The 15,125-nt window shown below is 55.7% G+C and overlaps 1 protein-coding gene across 1 annotated transcript; it reads left to right on the top strand.

Annotated features, from left to right (window-relative positions):
* The first annotated feature begins 587 nt into the window (after positions 1-587).
* On the top strand, positions 588-15,106 carry P4htm (prolyl 4-hydroxylase, transmembrane). Its single transcript, XM_055629519.1, has 10 exons — positions 588-708; positions 1,407-2,110; positions 2,340-2,421; positions 10,149-10,339; positions 11,094-11,190; positions 12,149-12,311; positions 13,406-13,591; positions 14,054-14,144; positions 14,323-14,446; positions 14,685-15,106. Exons 1-10 carry the CDS (start codon positions 588-590, stop codon positions 14,903-14,905), a joined length of 1,980 nt encoding a protein of 659 aa, XP_055485494.1. The 3' UTR covers positions 14,906-15,106.
* The last annotated feature ends 19 nt before the right edge of the window (positions 15,107-15,125 follow it).

The following is a 15,125-nucleotide window of genomic DNA, read 5'->3' as shown; positions in this document are numbered from 1 at the left end:
ACCAGCAGAGACCTCTCTCTCCCTCCATACGAAGGAAGACCATCGGTGCTGCTGGTTTCCATAGCATCCCCGCTTTGGCCAAATCCACATTGCTACCCTTCTGACCCAGAAACGTTCAGAACCTATCCTCTTGTGGGCTAGGAAGATTAACAAAGTAGGCCTCGAGGTTAACTAGATAATAAACCGGCATTTAGGGACACGGAAGAAGCCTGCCATTGTAGCATGCTGCAAGGAAATGACCTGTGCAGCCTTAATAGTATGGTACTTCACTGCATCGGGGAGTGGGGCGAGGTCCGCTGACCGAGGGTGTGCTCCCTTCCTGAGGGCAGCGCAGCCTAAGAAAAGCAGGGTTCAACAATGCCTTGGCCTCTGCTCTTCTGATACTCATTTTCTTCTGAAGCCAGAGTGTCCTGGTTAGGGAAAAGCCCTCCTTCCGTCCTCCCTCTTCCCATCCAATAGCCTTGAGGCAAGAGTATTCCTGCAAACTGAGCACCTGCTTCAACCTGAGGGACACTAGGAAGATCCCAACCGTCCTACAGGAAGCCTTCTCTGATAGCCCCAGTCTGGGTCTCAAAGGCTGTGCAGTGATGCACACTGAGCAGCTTACTTGCAGGAGTGCCCCGGTGGTCCAGTCTGACCCCCAGAAAGGCCTTCAAGAACATCTACAAGAAGGTTGTGGGAAACCTTCAGCCAGGTGTGGTGGCGCAGGTCTGCCTTGTAATCCCAGGCAGATCTCTATGAGTTCGAGGCCAGCCTGGTCTGCAAAGCGAGTCCAGAACAGCTAAGGCTACACAGAGAAAACCTGTCTCGAAAAACAAAGAAGGTTGGGGGAAGCTGCAGTGATCTGGTGGTGCCGACCTGGCGGCTCCAGCATTCGGCAGGTGGAGGCAGGAGAGTCGGGTCAACACCTCAGGTCCTTGCGAGTTTGATAAGCCAGCCTGAGCTGTATGAGACCCTGTCTGTTGTGTTGTGTTTTGGTTTTTGGTTTAAAAAAAAAAAAAAAACAGGGGGCGCCCCTATTCTGAGGAATATGGGAGAGGGAATGCGGGAGAGAGCGCCGTGAGGAGGGGCCTATGACCAAGATGTAAATTGAATTAATAAAAAACAAACAAACTGGCAGCTGGAGAGATGGCTCTTTGGTTAAGAATACTATAAGCCCTTATTGTTCATGGAGAGGACTCAGGTTCCGTTCCCAGCACCAACATGGTAACTCACACCGCTCCCTCTGTCCTTCACAAACACAGACACGCGTGGAATGCACGCACAGACATGCAGCCACTCACATATACGTAAAAAAAAAAACAAACAAACTCGTGGGAGCTGCTCTATAATACTCTTCATCGGGTGCGCGGTCACTGGCCTGAGCAGCACACTCGGCTTCTCCCTCCCCGACTGCCCTCGCCCAGGAGCACCCTTCTGGGAGAAGGGAGGGGCTCCTTCAGTCGGGAACCGAGAAAGCGCCAGCGGCAGCGGAGTCTGTTCCCGCCGTCCTCCCGCGGTGCGCCTCCACACTCGTGGGGGCCTGCGATGGGGTGTAGACGGCTCGGGGAGCCTCGCGGCGGCGGCGGCGACGTCCCGGGCTCTCGGGGCGGACGGGCGGCTGCGGCTCCGTGCAGACGCAGCACCTCGAGCCCGCCGTCTCCCGGCGACCGCGGTGCGCGCCGACTCCGCCGTCCGGGTCCGGGCGACTGCGCAGCGCGAGCACCCCCGCGGCCCCTCCCCTGGGCGCGCGCGCGACCTGGGCGCCATGGCGGCGGCGGCGGCGGCGGCGGCCGTGCAGCGGCCTGAGGCCGAGGCGGCCGAGGAGGCCGCAGCTCCGCAGTGGCCGCTGCCCCCGGAGCATCGTCCTCCCGGGCCGGCGACCCGACCGGGCGATGGTGAGGAGGCACCGGTGCGGCCACTGTGCAAGCCACGGGGCATCTGTTCCCGCGCCTACTTCTTGGTGCTGATGGTGTTCGTGCACCTGTACCTGGGCAACGTGCTGGCGCTGCTGCTCTTCGTACACTACAGCAATGGGGACGAGGGCACAGACCCCGGACCCCAGCACCGCGAGCAGAGCCCCCCGTCAGCGCCAACCTTGGCTCCCCTCACCCGGCTGGAGGGCATCAAGGTAGGGACACCCTCTCCCCTCACCCCACCCCCGCGCGGCTCCGCGCTCCAGGCACGGTCAAGCCGGAGGCGACAGTGGCTCGGCTCCGGGACCCTCCGCTCGCCCTGCACCACTGTGTGCGGGTCACGCGCGCGCCCACTTACTTTCCCACTGTCGCGCCCTGACACGGGACTTCTCTTGAGCAGTGCGGCCTGGCACATGAGCTGCCCGCTGCGTACTTTTCCTTTAGGTGGGCTATGAGCGGAAAGTCCAGCTGGTCGCGGGCAGGGACCACTTCATCCGAACCCTCAGCCTCAAGCCGTTGCTCTTTGGTAAGTCTGCAGGACCCTTCTGGGAAGGACCGGGGACTGCGGGGTCCACCCTGAGGCTTCTTTTGACCTCGTGGTTTCTGTTTTGAATCTGGCTGCTTCGCAGAGGCGCTCTCTGAATCCCGAGGATTACTAGGGTAAAGCTCCCTTCTCCATAACGGGAGGACGGACGAGAGGTGCCTTTTCCACACTCCCCTCCCAGGGCCACCCTCCTCTCAGCACACTCTTCCATCCCAGGCCCGGGGGCAGCGTGGGAGACTGGTGCCCGCTAACCTGGAGGCTTCTGGGAGATCGCATTCCCAAAGCTCATCTTGTGGTCTGATGGGAATCACTGTCCGTATTGGAATAAACTGACACCCTCCAGCCGGCCACGCCCCCCTACTCCTGGGGAGGGAGGCACCAGTGTGAGGTCTAGCTTCTTGCTTCCAGTGTTTGAGATTCTTAGGATTCTTGTCTTTCACCCTTCGTGGGCAGGGCCTTTCAGGGTGGCCCTGTGTAGCCACACCACCCGCAGCTCCTGTTTTCTGAGTTCTTATTTAAACTTTGAGTGACTATTTAATTTAATTCTAATACAAAACTATGGTTCTGTGAAGACCCCAAACTGCTCCACGGATTACCAATGTCCACACGGTGAGGGCACCATGCTCACGGACCTTGCCAAGGTTAAATTTGTGCAGCCCTAGCCTGGTACTGGTGCCACCACCACCGCCTTTTATCCCATCACTGGGGAGGCAGAGGCAGGCGGATCTATGAGTTCGAGGCCAGCCTGGTCTACAGAGCAAGTTCTAGGACAGCCAGGGCTACACAGAGAAACCCTGCCTCAAAAAGCAAAACAAAACAAAATCTGTGTAGACAGCTGGGGACACATGGCGTTGGTGATATGAATTAGCAGACCCAGGACTGTCCTCTGCTGCTGGGGGAGGGAGTGTGTAGAGAATGTTAAGAGGTCTCTGGTCTGAGGAGATAGCTACGTCCGAAGCCTGACAATCTCAGTTCAATCCCTGGGATCCACATGGTGGAAAGGAAGAACCCGCTCCCACAAATACACGCACAAATAAATGTAATCTTATTTTCAAAAAAGAAGGCGGGCCTGGAGAGTTGGCTCAGGGGTTAAGAGCACTTGTAGTTGTTGCAACAAAAAGCCGGGTTCAATTCCCAGCACCCACATGGAGGCTCGCCACTCCTCAGGCACCAAACACACAAGTGGTGCACAGACCACATGTGGGCAAAACACACATAAACTAATAACAAATCTTTAGAATTTTGACAGGGAAGACGGGGTCGGGGGCAGAGCTGAGTGCATGTTTCTTCTGTGTAGCCAGAGAAGGCCCTGGCTGCTGTTCCGGAGAAGAGCTATAAATAGCAATGTCCCGCCTATGCTGCTGGGCCCCACAAGGCTGGGAACTATTATTATCAACGTTGCTGTGAATAACATGGAAGCCCATGGCAGGTCTTAATTCGGGTATTGGAGACAGCTTTTTCGGAAACTGACATTCTGATGAGGCAGAAACAGGATAGCCAGTCAACTGGACCTGACGTGACTCAGAGGAGGCAGAACTTTACCCTGGGCCAGAACTCTTAGCAGAGTAACCAGCAGTGCCTCCCTGGGAAATAACTGAGCAGGGGCAGGCAGGATAGTTAAGAGCTAACCTGGCAACTCTCAGGGGAGGAGATCCAGGCCTGGGGACAGCCATGATGGAGGCTGAGGTTTTCTTTCATTAGCCACCAGCCTGTTATATCCAACAAAAACAGAAACAACAACAACAAAAAACAACCAAAAAACCCAAGAGGCTAGAGAAACTGTCGGTAGTCGAGAGCACTTGTCGCTCTTGCAGAGGACCTGTTCCCAGCACCCACGCAGCAGCTCACAACTGGCCTTAATTCTTGTTCCAGCGAACCCAGCGCTTCTCCAGACCCCCCCATGTGGTACCATCCATACTTGCAGGCCAAAAACAAACAAACAAAAACCCTCATATTTATATATTTAAAAAAAAATTTTTTAATCAAGCTTTACGAAAGCGTGGAGGGTGGGAATGTAGCCCAGTTGGTAGCGAGCGAGCTTGCCTATCCATCTTGTGTGAAGTCCTGGGTTTAATCATCAGCACCAAACACAACCCAGCTGGGGGTGGTGGTGCGTCCTGGAATCCTAGCGCTCCGCAGGAAGGGGAAAGAGGATCAGGAATTCGAGGTCATGCTTAGCAAAGCTTGAGGCCAGCCTGGGCTACATCAGGCTGTTGTGAGGGCTGAGAGGGCGTGTTGCTCAGGCAGGTGCAGCACAAACTTGCTGTTTGAGCCCTCATTCCCCGGCTCCAGCCAGTGAGAGATGTCTCAGGTTTTACCATGAAAGCCCTGGGGCCTGCTGCTTGCTGAATGGAGAGGGATAAAGGACGAAGAGTTCAGGGGTTAACGGAAAGTCCATTTATAGCTGAGAAGGCTAATCCCAGCACTTGGGAGGCGGATGCAAGAGGGAGGTTCAGGAGTTCAAAACCAGCCTGGGTGTCTTAGTTACTTTTCCATAGCTGTGAAGAGACACCATGACCATGTGTGTGTGTGTGCGCGCGCGCGCATGGGCATGTGTATGCATGTATACAGGGGCCGGAGGTCAACACTACATTCGAGGTCCTATTTATTATTATTGTATGTATGTGTGAAATTGAATCCAAGTACACATGCCAGAACACACCTGTGGAGGTCAGACAACTTTCAGAACTCAGTTCTCTCCTTCCACCATGGATTCCGGGGACTGAACTCAGGCTTTTGTGGCAAGTGCTTTTATCCGATGAGCCGTCTCACCAGCTCTCTCCACCATGGTTTTTGAGGCAGGGTCTCTCACTAAACCTGTAACTGGCTGATTAAGCCAGACTGGCTGGCCAGTGGGCAGCTAGGGCCATCCTTGCGTAGCCTTTACTCGGGTGCTTCAAGCGCTGTGTACTTTGCACACCTTTAATCCCAGCTCCTGGGATGCAGAGGCGGGTGGATCTCTGTGAGTTCCAAGCCAGCCCTAGCTGCATAGTAAGATCCTGTCTCAGGACAAATAAAATTAGCTCAGTTCCTCCTGCTGACCTGCAGGTGCTCCGCAGACTGAGCCCTCTCCCCTGCCTACTTAGTCTGTCTTTGGAGACAGCTCTCACTCTGTACCCAATCTGTCCTCAAGTTAATAACCTTTGGAGCTAGAGAGAAGGCAGAGATGGCTTAGACCACCTGCCGCTCTTCCAGAGGACCCCGGTTCAGTGCAGCTCATAACCTATCCGTGGTTCCCGTGCCAGGGGATCTGACCTCTTCTTCTAGTCTCTGCAGCTGCCAGCCGTGCACACGTGATCCCTGCAGGCAAAACACCAGGCACATGAAATAGAGAGCATTCTTTCCTCGTTAGTGCCACCACACCCTACAGAATCCCTGGCCCCTTTCTCGCCGCTGCTGATGGTGCTGCCCGTGGACAGCTAGCTGCAGGGCTTGATAGCCTCAGCCACTCGCATAGACTGGGACTGCCAACAGGTGGCCCCCTGCGCCCACCTGCTAACACTCTCCGTAGGCAGAAGGACCTTGCATATCCACTCCCATGAATGACATCCAGGAATAATAGTGTCACATGGCAGACGCCAACCCTGGTGGGGGCAGGGATCCCAGATTCAACAACTGGCCCCTTGAGTGCCCACTGATGCCAGCCCGCCTGCCCCTCACTGTGGAATGGATCATGGAACTGAGTGACAAGACAGGTTGGTTCTCCAGAGTGTCCCCGTTCCCCATGCCCTCCACTTAGCTAACTGGGTCTTCCTGTCTGTCACCCTGCCCTTTGAACCAGGCTCTACGGTTGCCATGGTTGCCATTCTCCTGCCTGAAGTTTTGTTTGTTGAGGATCTCCCGAAGCCCAGGAACTCTGTAGCCAAGGGTGGCTTTGAACTCCTGATCCTCCCACCTCTATATTGCAAGTGTTAGCTTGGCAGGCATCCACCAGCACTCCTGGCGTGTTATTATTATTTGTTTGTGTTGACGTTCCAGCAGTACTAGTATATTTCCTTACAGTATTTTTTTAGTCTATGCTCAGGCATAGAATATGGGGATCCCTCTTACATGTGTCTTGGGTTACACACATGTGTAAGATGTGTAAAGGGGGGGGATGGCTCAGTGGGAAAGTGCTTGCCATGGGAGCCCACAGAACCCACATAAAAGCTGGGCACAGCCTGGCACGCCTGTGGTTCTGGTGTCCTATGACAAATGAGAGATGGAGGCAGGGGAATCCTGGAAGCTTGCAAGGCCCCTAGCCTATAGGCAACTGGCAAAGAGGCCTGTGTCAAACACTTCCGAAGGCAAGGACAAAGCTTGAGTTTGTCCTCGTCCTCAGACCTCCATATTCATAAACATCCATGCTTACGCAAGCACATACTGGCCCCCTCATAAACACACACACGCACGCACACTCACGCACGCACTCACACATGATGTGTAAAGGGTGCCACACACTCAGAACTCTCTAGAGTCACTGATACAGAACGCGCCTGGGACCCCCTGCATGAGGCTGCAAGCCACAGTCCCTACTACAGCTGCCATGCGGCACGGGGGCGGGGGCGGGCGCGGGGGGTGAGGATGGAGGCCCTGCCGCCGACCGCCGCCACGTTTGTGCCCTTGACAGCAGCATGCCATAGGAGCTCACCCCCAGCCTGAATCTAGTCTACTGGATCCCTCAGGAATGATTCGAAAGGGCTGTGGTTTGGCCATGGCATTGAATAGAGTGGAGACATTATGCCAAGACTCACATAGGGTGCTCTGGGTAGGAACCCTTGACCTCTACTGTGACACAGATTGTAGCCCACAGGGACGTCTCTATGCAGAAAAGCCACAGCAGGCGGGGAAGGGCTCACAGCTGCCTTACAAGCCTGTCACTGGCTGCACCGTGGTAATGGGCCTGCGGTGTGGGAGATCAAGTGGAGTCTCCTGTGCCCGAAGCACTGCCTCGTAGCAACTGCTCTGTGGTTGCTGGGCAACAACACTGCGGTCACCTAGCAACAGCTCTGCTGCCTGGCTTTCTGCTTGGGCCACATCTCCCATCTCAGCCCCGCCTGGGCCCCTTATCTGCCACCTCCTCCCTCTAACCCAGGCTTCTTTCCAGCCTTGCGGCGCACCTCCCCCACCAGCTTCTGAGTCATCCCCGTCCAGAGAGGGCTGAGGGAGGGCCCTTCACCCTGGATCTTCACCTCCAACCCAGATGGCACATGTAGCTCCTTTTCACCCCCCCCCTCCCGTACTGAAAGCCCTTTGACACTGCAGCCTCTGAGTGTCCAGCGTCCTGGCCTTTGAGTTCTGAAAGAATCCATTCTCGCTGCTGCTGAGAATCCAGAGGCTCCAGCACAGACTTGCTCTGCCCAGAGGGAACTGAGCAAATGCTGTTCGGAGAAGTTAAGCCAGGATGGGACAAGTGGCTTTGTGACCCTTACCTTCATCTCTTGCTGGTGGCACCCCTTGGGCAGACAAAGGAGTCCTGGTTCCCAGTCTGAAGTAGCCTGATCTTATCCTAGCTTGACATTCAAGAAACTTCAACAGTTTGTGCTTACAGACCAAGAACCCAAACCGCACAGGTTCAGCACTGGTGGGCCTCTGCCTATTCCAGCTCTGTCCCAGGTACTTGCTCCCCTCTGCCAGGAACACTAACAAAAACAAACCTTCATTTCCTCCTTTCCCCACACCAGCAGCAACACTGATAGGTGACTGACGGGTTAGTGAAGGGCTGGGCTTCCAGAGCAGGTGACCTGACTGAATGGCCTGGTCTGCTATGTCATAGGCCAGCAAGCGTTCGGATACCTCTCAGGGTGTTCAGTGTCATTCCAGTGCCATGGCTTGGGGAAGGGTCATGCACGGCGTTGGACCCCAAGCGCTTTGTCATTGTGCAACAGGACCAGAAAGTTCTGAGGGTGTTTGCTAAACTCCCAGGAGCCTGCTCCTGCCTAATTAGGCCCCAACATTACTGACTTAGCTGTTTGCTTGTTCTGTTTTGTTTGGTCTGAAACAGGGTCTTCTGTAGCTCAGGCCGGCCTTGAACTTGCTGTGTGGCAGAAGGTGACTTTGAACTTCTGATCCTCCTCCACCTCCCAAGTGCTGGGATTGCAGCTGTGTGCCACCATAACTGGTTTTATGTGGCGCTGGGGATCAAATCCAGGGCTTCACTGACAAGGGGGAGAGGCTAGACATATCTTCACTGGATTTGCAGATTCCTGGTACCTAATAAAGAAATCCGGGTCTGTGTTGTCTACGCCCAGACCCTTTTTTCTTTTCTATTAAAGTCCTCTGCCTTTAGCAACCAAGAGTTGATAATTGATGAGCAATTGGGCCTATCCCATTGTTCAGCACTGCTGTCTCCCACTGTCTGTTCATGCTCTTTCTAGGGTTCTGTAGATTAGGGTGGGCCTTTGGCCTAATCTATCTTCAAGCTGTCACATCTGGGGTACCTACCCTTGGATGCCAACTCTTTTCCAATCGGGTTCTGGATGTAACATCTGGGTGGCCCTGTGCAAAGCACTGATCTTCCCGTGCTTTGGGTTCCTCGTGTTCTGGAGAGGTGATAGCGCCTGCCTTCAAATCCGAGTCAGAGGTTAAAGGGCAGTACCTTTGGCGGAGTGTGATCAGTTGAGGACAGTCGGGCGCAGTGGCGCACGCCTGTAAACCCAGCACTCTGGGAGGCAGAGGCAGGCCTATTTCTGTGAGTTTGAGGCCAGCCTGGTGTACAAAGTGAGTCTAGGACAGCCAGGGCTGTTCAGAGAAACCCTGTCTCCAAAAATCAAAATAAAATACAGGTGTGGTGGTACAAGCCTTTAGTACCAGCACTTGGGAGGCAGAGGCAGGGAGGGTCTAGGAGTTTGAGAGCAGCGGTCTACAAAGCAAGTTCCAAGCCAGCGAGGTAGTATGACCATGTCTCAAGAGTGAGCCTTTCCCCACCTCCATGTACATACACCCAGGAGGAAGCCAGGTTGAACATGGACATACACACCTAATCCTAGCACTTAGGTGGTCGAGGATAGATATCCTTGGCTACACAGCAAGCTCAAGGTCATCCTGGACTTTGTGAAGCACTGTCTCAAACAAACAATAGCAATGGCAACAAAAGGCTGGCTGGGAGCTGGGGTTAGCTCTGTAGCTCAGTAGTAGAATACTTGCCTAGTACGTGCAGGGTCCTGGGTTCAATCCCCAGCACTGTCACAGAGAGGGAAAAAAAGAGAGGCCAATCCTCGGCCATTCACGTTCACCCTGTGGTTTTCAGTTTCATGCTGAGGTGGTAGATCAGGGAGTCTCTAGCTTCGGCCCAGCTCACCCTCACAAATCCCCCCCCCCCACACTGACCCTCCTTGAAAACCTGTGTTGTTACCAATGAGACAGTAAAAAAAGACCCTCATTCCAAACACTGGTGAAAATCATGTAGGACAACTCAGCCTTAACATACAGTCTTGCCAGGTGCACACACCCTTCATCCCAGCACTCAGGAGGCAGAGGCAGGAAGATCTCTGAGTTTGAGGCCAGTTTGGTCTACAGAGCAAGTTCCAGGACGGCCAGGTTTATACAGTAAGACCCTGTTCTCAAAAACAACAAGGAAAGCTCAGAGTGGATGTAAATGGGTATGTAAAGTCCTCCACATCTGGTGGCCACCGAGGGACAGAAAACACCCAAGGACCTTGTAGAGGGGGAGCGCTTGATGCCTAGTACTCAAGCTCGGTCACTGGAGCCACCCACCCCTCTTGTGGCAGAAATCCCCGGCTTCCTGAGCGACGAGGAGTGTCGGCTTATCATCCACCTGGCGCAGATGAAAGGGTTACAACGAAGCCAGATCCTGCCCACCGAAGAGTACGAGGAGGCAATGAGCACCATGCAAGTCAGCCAACTGGACCTCTTCCAGCTACTGGACCAGAACCATGACGGTCGCCTGCAGCTTCGAGAGGTTAGGCTCCCCAGGTGCAAGGAGGTGCAGGAGGGAACACCTAAAATGATCTTTCTGGTTGCCGTGCCACTGGTCTAGCTTATGCCCTGCAGTCAAATGCTACCCCAGGCTTGCTTGGGCTTGCCTGGGTGCAGAGTCCATCCTCCTTTCTGCCCTAGAGACTCCAGAAATCCCTTTGTGAGGAAGGCGCTTATCACTAGTTTTTTAGCAGTGTACCTTCTGTGGGCTGAGCTGTTTATTATCATGGCAGGGTGATGGCGACCCAGAAGTTCTGAGGTACCCAGCAGCATGCATCTCTCTCTCCCACACCCTTCACATAGGACTCCTGAGAGAAAAGTCTGGCAGGGTGTGGGCCACTTCTCACACTGAGCTTGCTTTTCCTGAGGGTCGTGGCACATGTCCTCCTGGTTCCTGTCCCTCTCTTCAGAACCGGGTCTTTGCCATCCCCTGATGTCACCTGGAGTCTCTGAGGGTGACACAGGCCTGTTCTCATTCTGCCTCCAACCCATCAATGGTACTTCCCCGAAGGCCACAGTGCCAGCAGGTCTGCGGGTGGACGCAGGCCTCAGGCATGTGTGCCTCCTTCACGATGTCACTGGACTTCTGTACAGGGACTTCGGGCTTTCCTCTGTGTCCTCACCTGTGCCCTATCACTGAGGCCTTCAGCTCTACAGCAAGACTCGCACCTTGTCTGTTTTGGTGACTCTGTGCTCCTAAGAGAATCACCGCACTGAAGGACCTTCCTATGCTTTAGGTGCTGGCCCAGACCCGCCTGGGAAATGGACGGTGGATGACCCCAGAGAACATTCAGGAGATGTACTCTGCGATCAAGGCAGACCCCGACGGTGATGGTGAGCACTCCCCCTCCACAGCCCCGTGCTTGGGGGCTGTCTCCTCACGGGAGCATGCTCTGGAGAGCTTGGCCCCTTCCCCTGCTGCAGGCAGCTTCCACACCCAGCTTTGAAAGTGGACGGAGATAGGAGGTGAGGAGGCAGGCGGGCAGCCAGACACCCTCATTCTCCTTGGTGACAGTCTACATGACAGGTCCTGTGGGTCCTCTTGGCTGTATGTGGCAGAGTCTAGGGAACCTAGAGTGACAGCCTGTGGCTGGCTGGCGGGGGCTGCTCTCCTCCTTTAACATGATGCCAGGGCTCACAACCCTCCCCTTTAGTGGAATCTGGACCAAAGGATGGAAGGATGACAGCAATGCCACCCACTCTGCCGAAGCTCTGGATGGGTGCCCTGCTTAGTGGTTTGGGCAGGAACAGAGGAAGCTATTCTCATCTGGGGGGTGGCCAGGATTTTTTTTTCTAGCATGACTGGTATTGTAGGCAAGGACTGGCCAACAGGCTTCCTCCCAGGGCGGGACTTGAGGGAAGCTCTGGGGTCTAGCCCTGCTTTCCCACTACAGTGTGGCAGGCCCTGGAGGAGATTCAGCACAGGCCGTCACCTCTCCTCATCTTCTGTAGGTTGGAGCGTGGCCCACACTGCAGAGCCGAGGGCCCTCTGAGTCATATGTCTCAAGTGTCCTATGGAGACCCTGCTCTGGCTCTCTGGGTTGGGCTTTTTCCTTCTCGGGACCAAATCAAGGCTTAAACAGAAAACAAACTTCTCTGGGTCTTCCCTCAGGGCCCGATGTGACAGAAACCAGGTTCATCTGACCCGAGTCCAGGTGGGGACAAGTGCACATGGCCCCCAGTGCCTGAGGCCAGGGGCTGCTGCTACCTTTGGGGTAGGTAGGGAGGTGCTGCCTGCGCTGCGCTCGCTCCACGTGGGCCCGGCGGGCACTGATGAAGGTGCCCTGCGCAGGAGTGCTGAGCCTGCAGGAGTTTTCCAACATGGACCTTCGAGACTTCCACAAATACATGAGGAGCCAGAAGGCGGAATCCAGTGAGCTGGTGAGGAACAGCCACCACACGTGGCTCCACCAGGGTGAGGGCGCTCATCATGTGATGCGGGCCATCCGCCAGAGGTGAGCTCCTGGGGCCGTTCTTCCTGGGGCAGGGTCTCACTCGAGGCCGTTGGCAGAGCCAAAGGGATGGAACTGATGAGCTAATTTGGGATTACATTTCAGTTGTTAGAACAGGAATGAGACCCAACGGAAAACAGGCGAGCAATGAGAGTGCATTAGACTCCCTGTGAGCAAACAACTGGGATGAGAAATAAGCCAGACATTTATTTTCTGTTAATTAGGAAGATGAGGACTTTTTTCTGCTCAGAGAAGCCCTGGACCTTGAACGGATAGACTTCATAAGCAGGCTGGTGCCTCGTGCCTGGTGGCCTACAGCCGAGGCCTGGAGCTGAGAGTGAAACTTACAAAAGGCTCGGAAAGATGAGGCTAAGGACTTAGCTTGGCCGGCCAGGCGCTTGCCTAGCATGCAGGAAGTGAGGTCTGATCACAGCACCACATAGAGCCAGGCACTGCTGTGCACATCTCCAGCCCCAGAACTGGGGAGGTGGAGGCAGAACTATCAGGAGTTTCAGATTGTCCTAGGCTAGAGTTCCAGGCCAACCCTGACATCAGACCCTATCTAAACAAATAACAGAAAGAAAACAAAAACCTAAAAACTAAAAGCAGAGGTTTTAAAGGAACAGCTTTATTCCAGAGAGAGTCTCAACTCTCATCCTCCTGACTCAATGGCCACCTTGTTTCCCTATTAATTGGATATCTCTGTCTGGCAGCCTGGGATGGAAAGAGTTCCTCACCACCACAGACCCTTTGTTGTTCGCGAGCGTGGGCGTGAGCGTGTGTGTGCGCACACATGCCTGTGTGGTCTTATGTATCCCAGACTCACCCTGAACTCGCAATGGGCCTCCAGCTTCCGAACACTGGGGTTAGGGTACACAGAACATCCAGGTTTTTGGTTCTTGGGTTGAACCCAGAGCCTTGTACACGTCAGGCACACACAGTAAGTTACTTTCCTAGCTTGGCCTCCCTGCTCTTAGAAGCCAACGGCTATGGGACTTCCAGGGGAGGTGAGCGGAGGTCAAGCTGCGGCTGGCCCAGGATCCACCCTGGCCAGTTCCTTTAGGTAGCCATCTTGCTGAATGCCTGCTGCCCGCCAGGGTGCTGCGTCTCACCCGCCTCTCCCCGGAGATTGTGGAGCTCAGTGAGCCACTGCAGGTTGTGCGATACGGCGAGGGAGGCCACTACCACGCCCACGTGGACAGCGGACCTGTGTACCCAGAGACCATCTGCTCCCATACCAAGCTGGTAGCCAATGAGTCTGTACCCTTCGAGACCTCCTGCCGGCAAGTACCTCCCACCCGGGGCTTGGCTTCGACCCCCCCACACACACTGGGCACCTTGCAGATTACGGGGATAGCCTGGTATGGAGCCAAGAATACACTGGGGCCATCCGGGTCAGCCATGCCCCTACTGAAACTTGCCCCGTCAGCCCTGATCTTGACTCCACTGCTGGAGGTCCCGGCCTCAGTTTCTACCGTTGCGCCCTCCTGCCTGCAAAGTCAGGTTTTCAAGTGGCTGTTCTGGCTCAGACTTTGCAGTTGCAAAGACTCCGGGCATGGTATCCCTGCTTCTAGAAGCTTAGCTTTCCCAGCCGGGTCTTTGGTGAAGGTCGCATGCCTTACCTAAGTGCACCTTTGATCGTGGCTCTGCAAGGAGAGTGGGTCTGTGGGGAAAAGGGCTAGGGACGCCTTGGCCACCGTAGCCTGACCTTGTGGGATCCGCTCAGCAGCCCCCCTGCCTTACAGCTACATGACAGTGCTGTTTTATTTGAACAACGTCACCGGTGGGGGCGAGACCGTCTTCCCTGTCGCAGACAACAGGACCTACGATGAAATGGTGAGGGCCAATGGGCTATTGCTCTTGCGGGATGGGCGAGCCTTGGGGGAGTGTACACGCACACAGCCCTCCGGACCGGGGATGCGGGCCCTCCTGTCTGTCTCCCCGCTAGCCAGCTTCGGCTGCCTGGCCACGCAACGGCAGGCACCCCGAAAACACCCTCCCCTGTTGCCCACAGAGCCTGATCCAGGATGATGTCGACCTCCGCGACACTCGAAGGCACTGTGACAAGGGGAACCTCCGGGTCAAGCCGCAGCAAGGAACAGCAGTCTTTTGGTACAACTACCTGCCGGATGGGCAAGGTGAGGGTCATGAACTTCTCTGAGGGAGCTCATCTCTGCCCCCTGGAGGGCTCCACCGTCTTCCTCGGGCTGGGGAGGGCTGTGGCCAGGCTCCGCTAAGGTTGCAGCGTGCTGACCAGGCCTTAGTGAGTGCGATGTCAAGGCCTTCCGCGGGGATTAGGGGTCCGCACACCTCAGGCCGGGCCGACCTAGGGTCCCCCCTAACTTGTGCTCGGCTCACGCCACCTTCCTCCCGTAGGCTGGGTGGGTGAGGTGGACGACTACTCGTTGCACGGGGGCTGCCTGGTCACCAGAGGCACCAAGTGGATCGCCAACAACTGGATCAACGTGGACCCCAGCCGGGCCCGGCAAGCCTTGTTCCAGCAGGAGATGGCTCGTCTGGCCCGGGAAGGGGGCGCCGACTCGCAGCCCGAGTGGGCCATGGACCGGGCCTACAGCGACGCCCGCGTGGAGCTCTGACGCGAGGCCCCGATGCGAGCGAGTCCGCCGACGTCCAGGACCGGGCGGGTTCTCCGTGGTGCAGCAGCCTGAGCTCCGGCCGACCTCCTGCCCTCCCCGCCCCCGCCTGCAGGCGCGATGACAGGCGCAGCTCCTGCACTGGCGTTATTTATTGGTGTACAGCCTCCACGCTGCTCCGTCAAATAAAAGCGCAGGCTTCGAGCCAGGGGCCGCCAGCCGC

Source organism: Psammomys obesus, unplaced genomic scaffold (assembly GCF_907164565.1).
Source record: "Psammomys obesus unplaced genomic scaffold, mPsaObe1.curated_primary_1811, whole genome shotgun sequence".
NCBI classification, from domain to species: Eukaryota; Metazoa; Chordata; class Mammalia; order Rodentia; family Muridae; genus Psammomys; species Psammomys obesus.
This window is presented reverse-complemented; position numbering and strand designations above follow the sequence as displayed.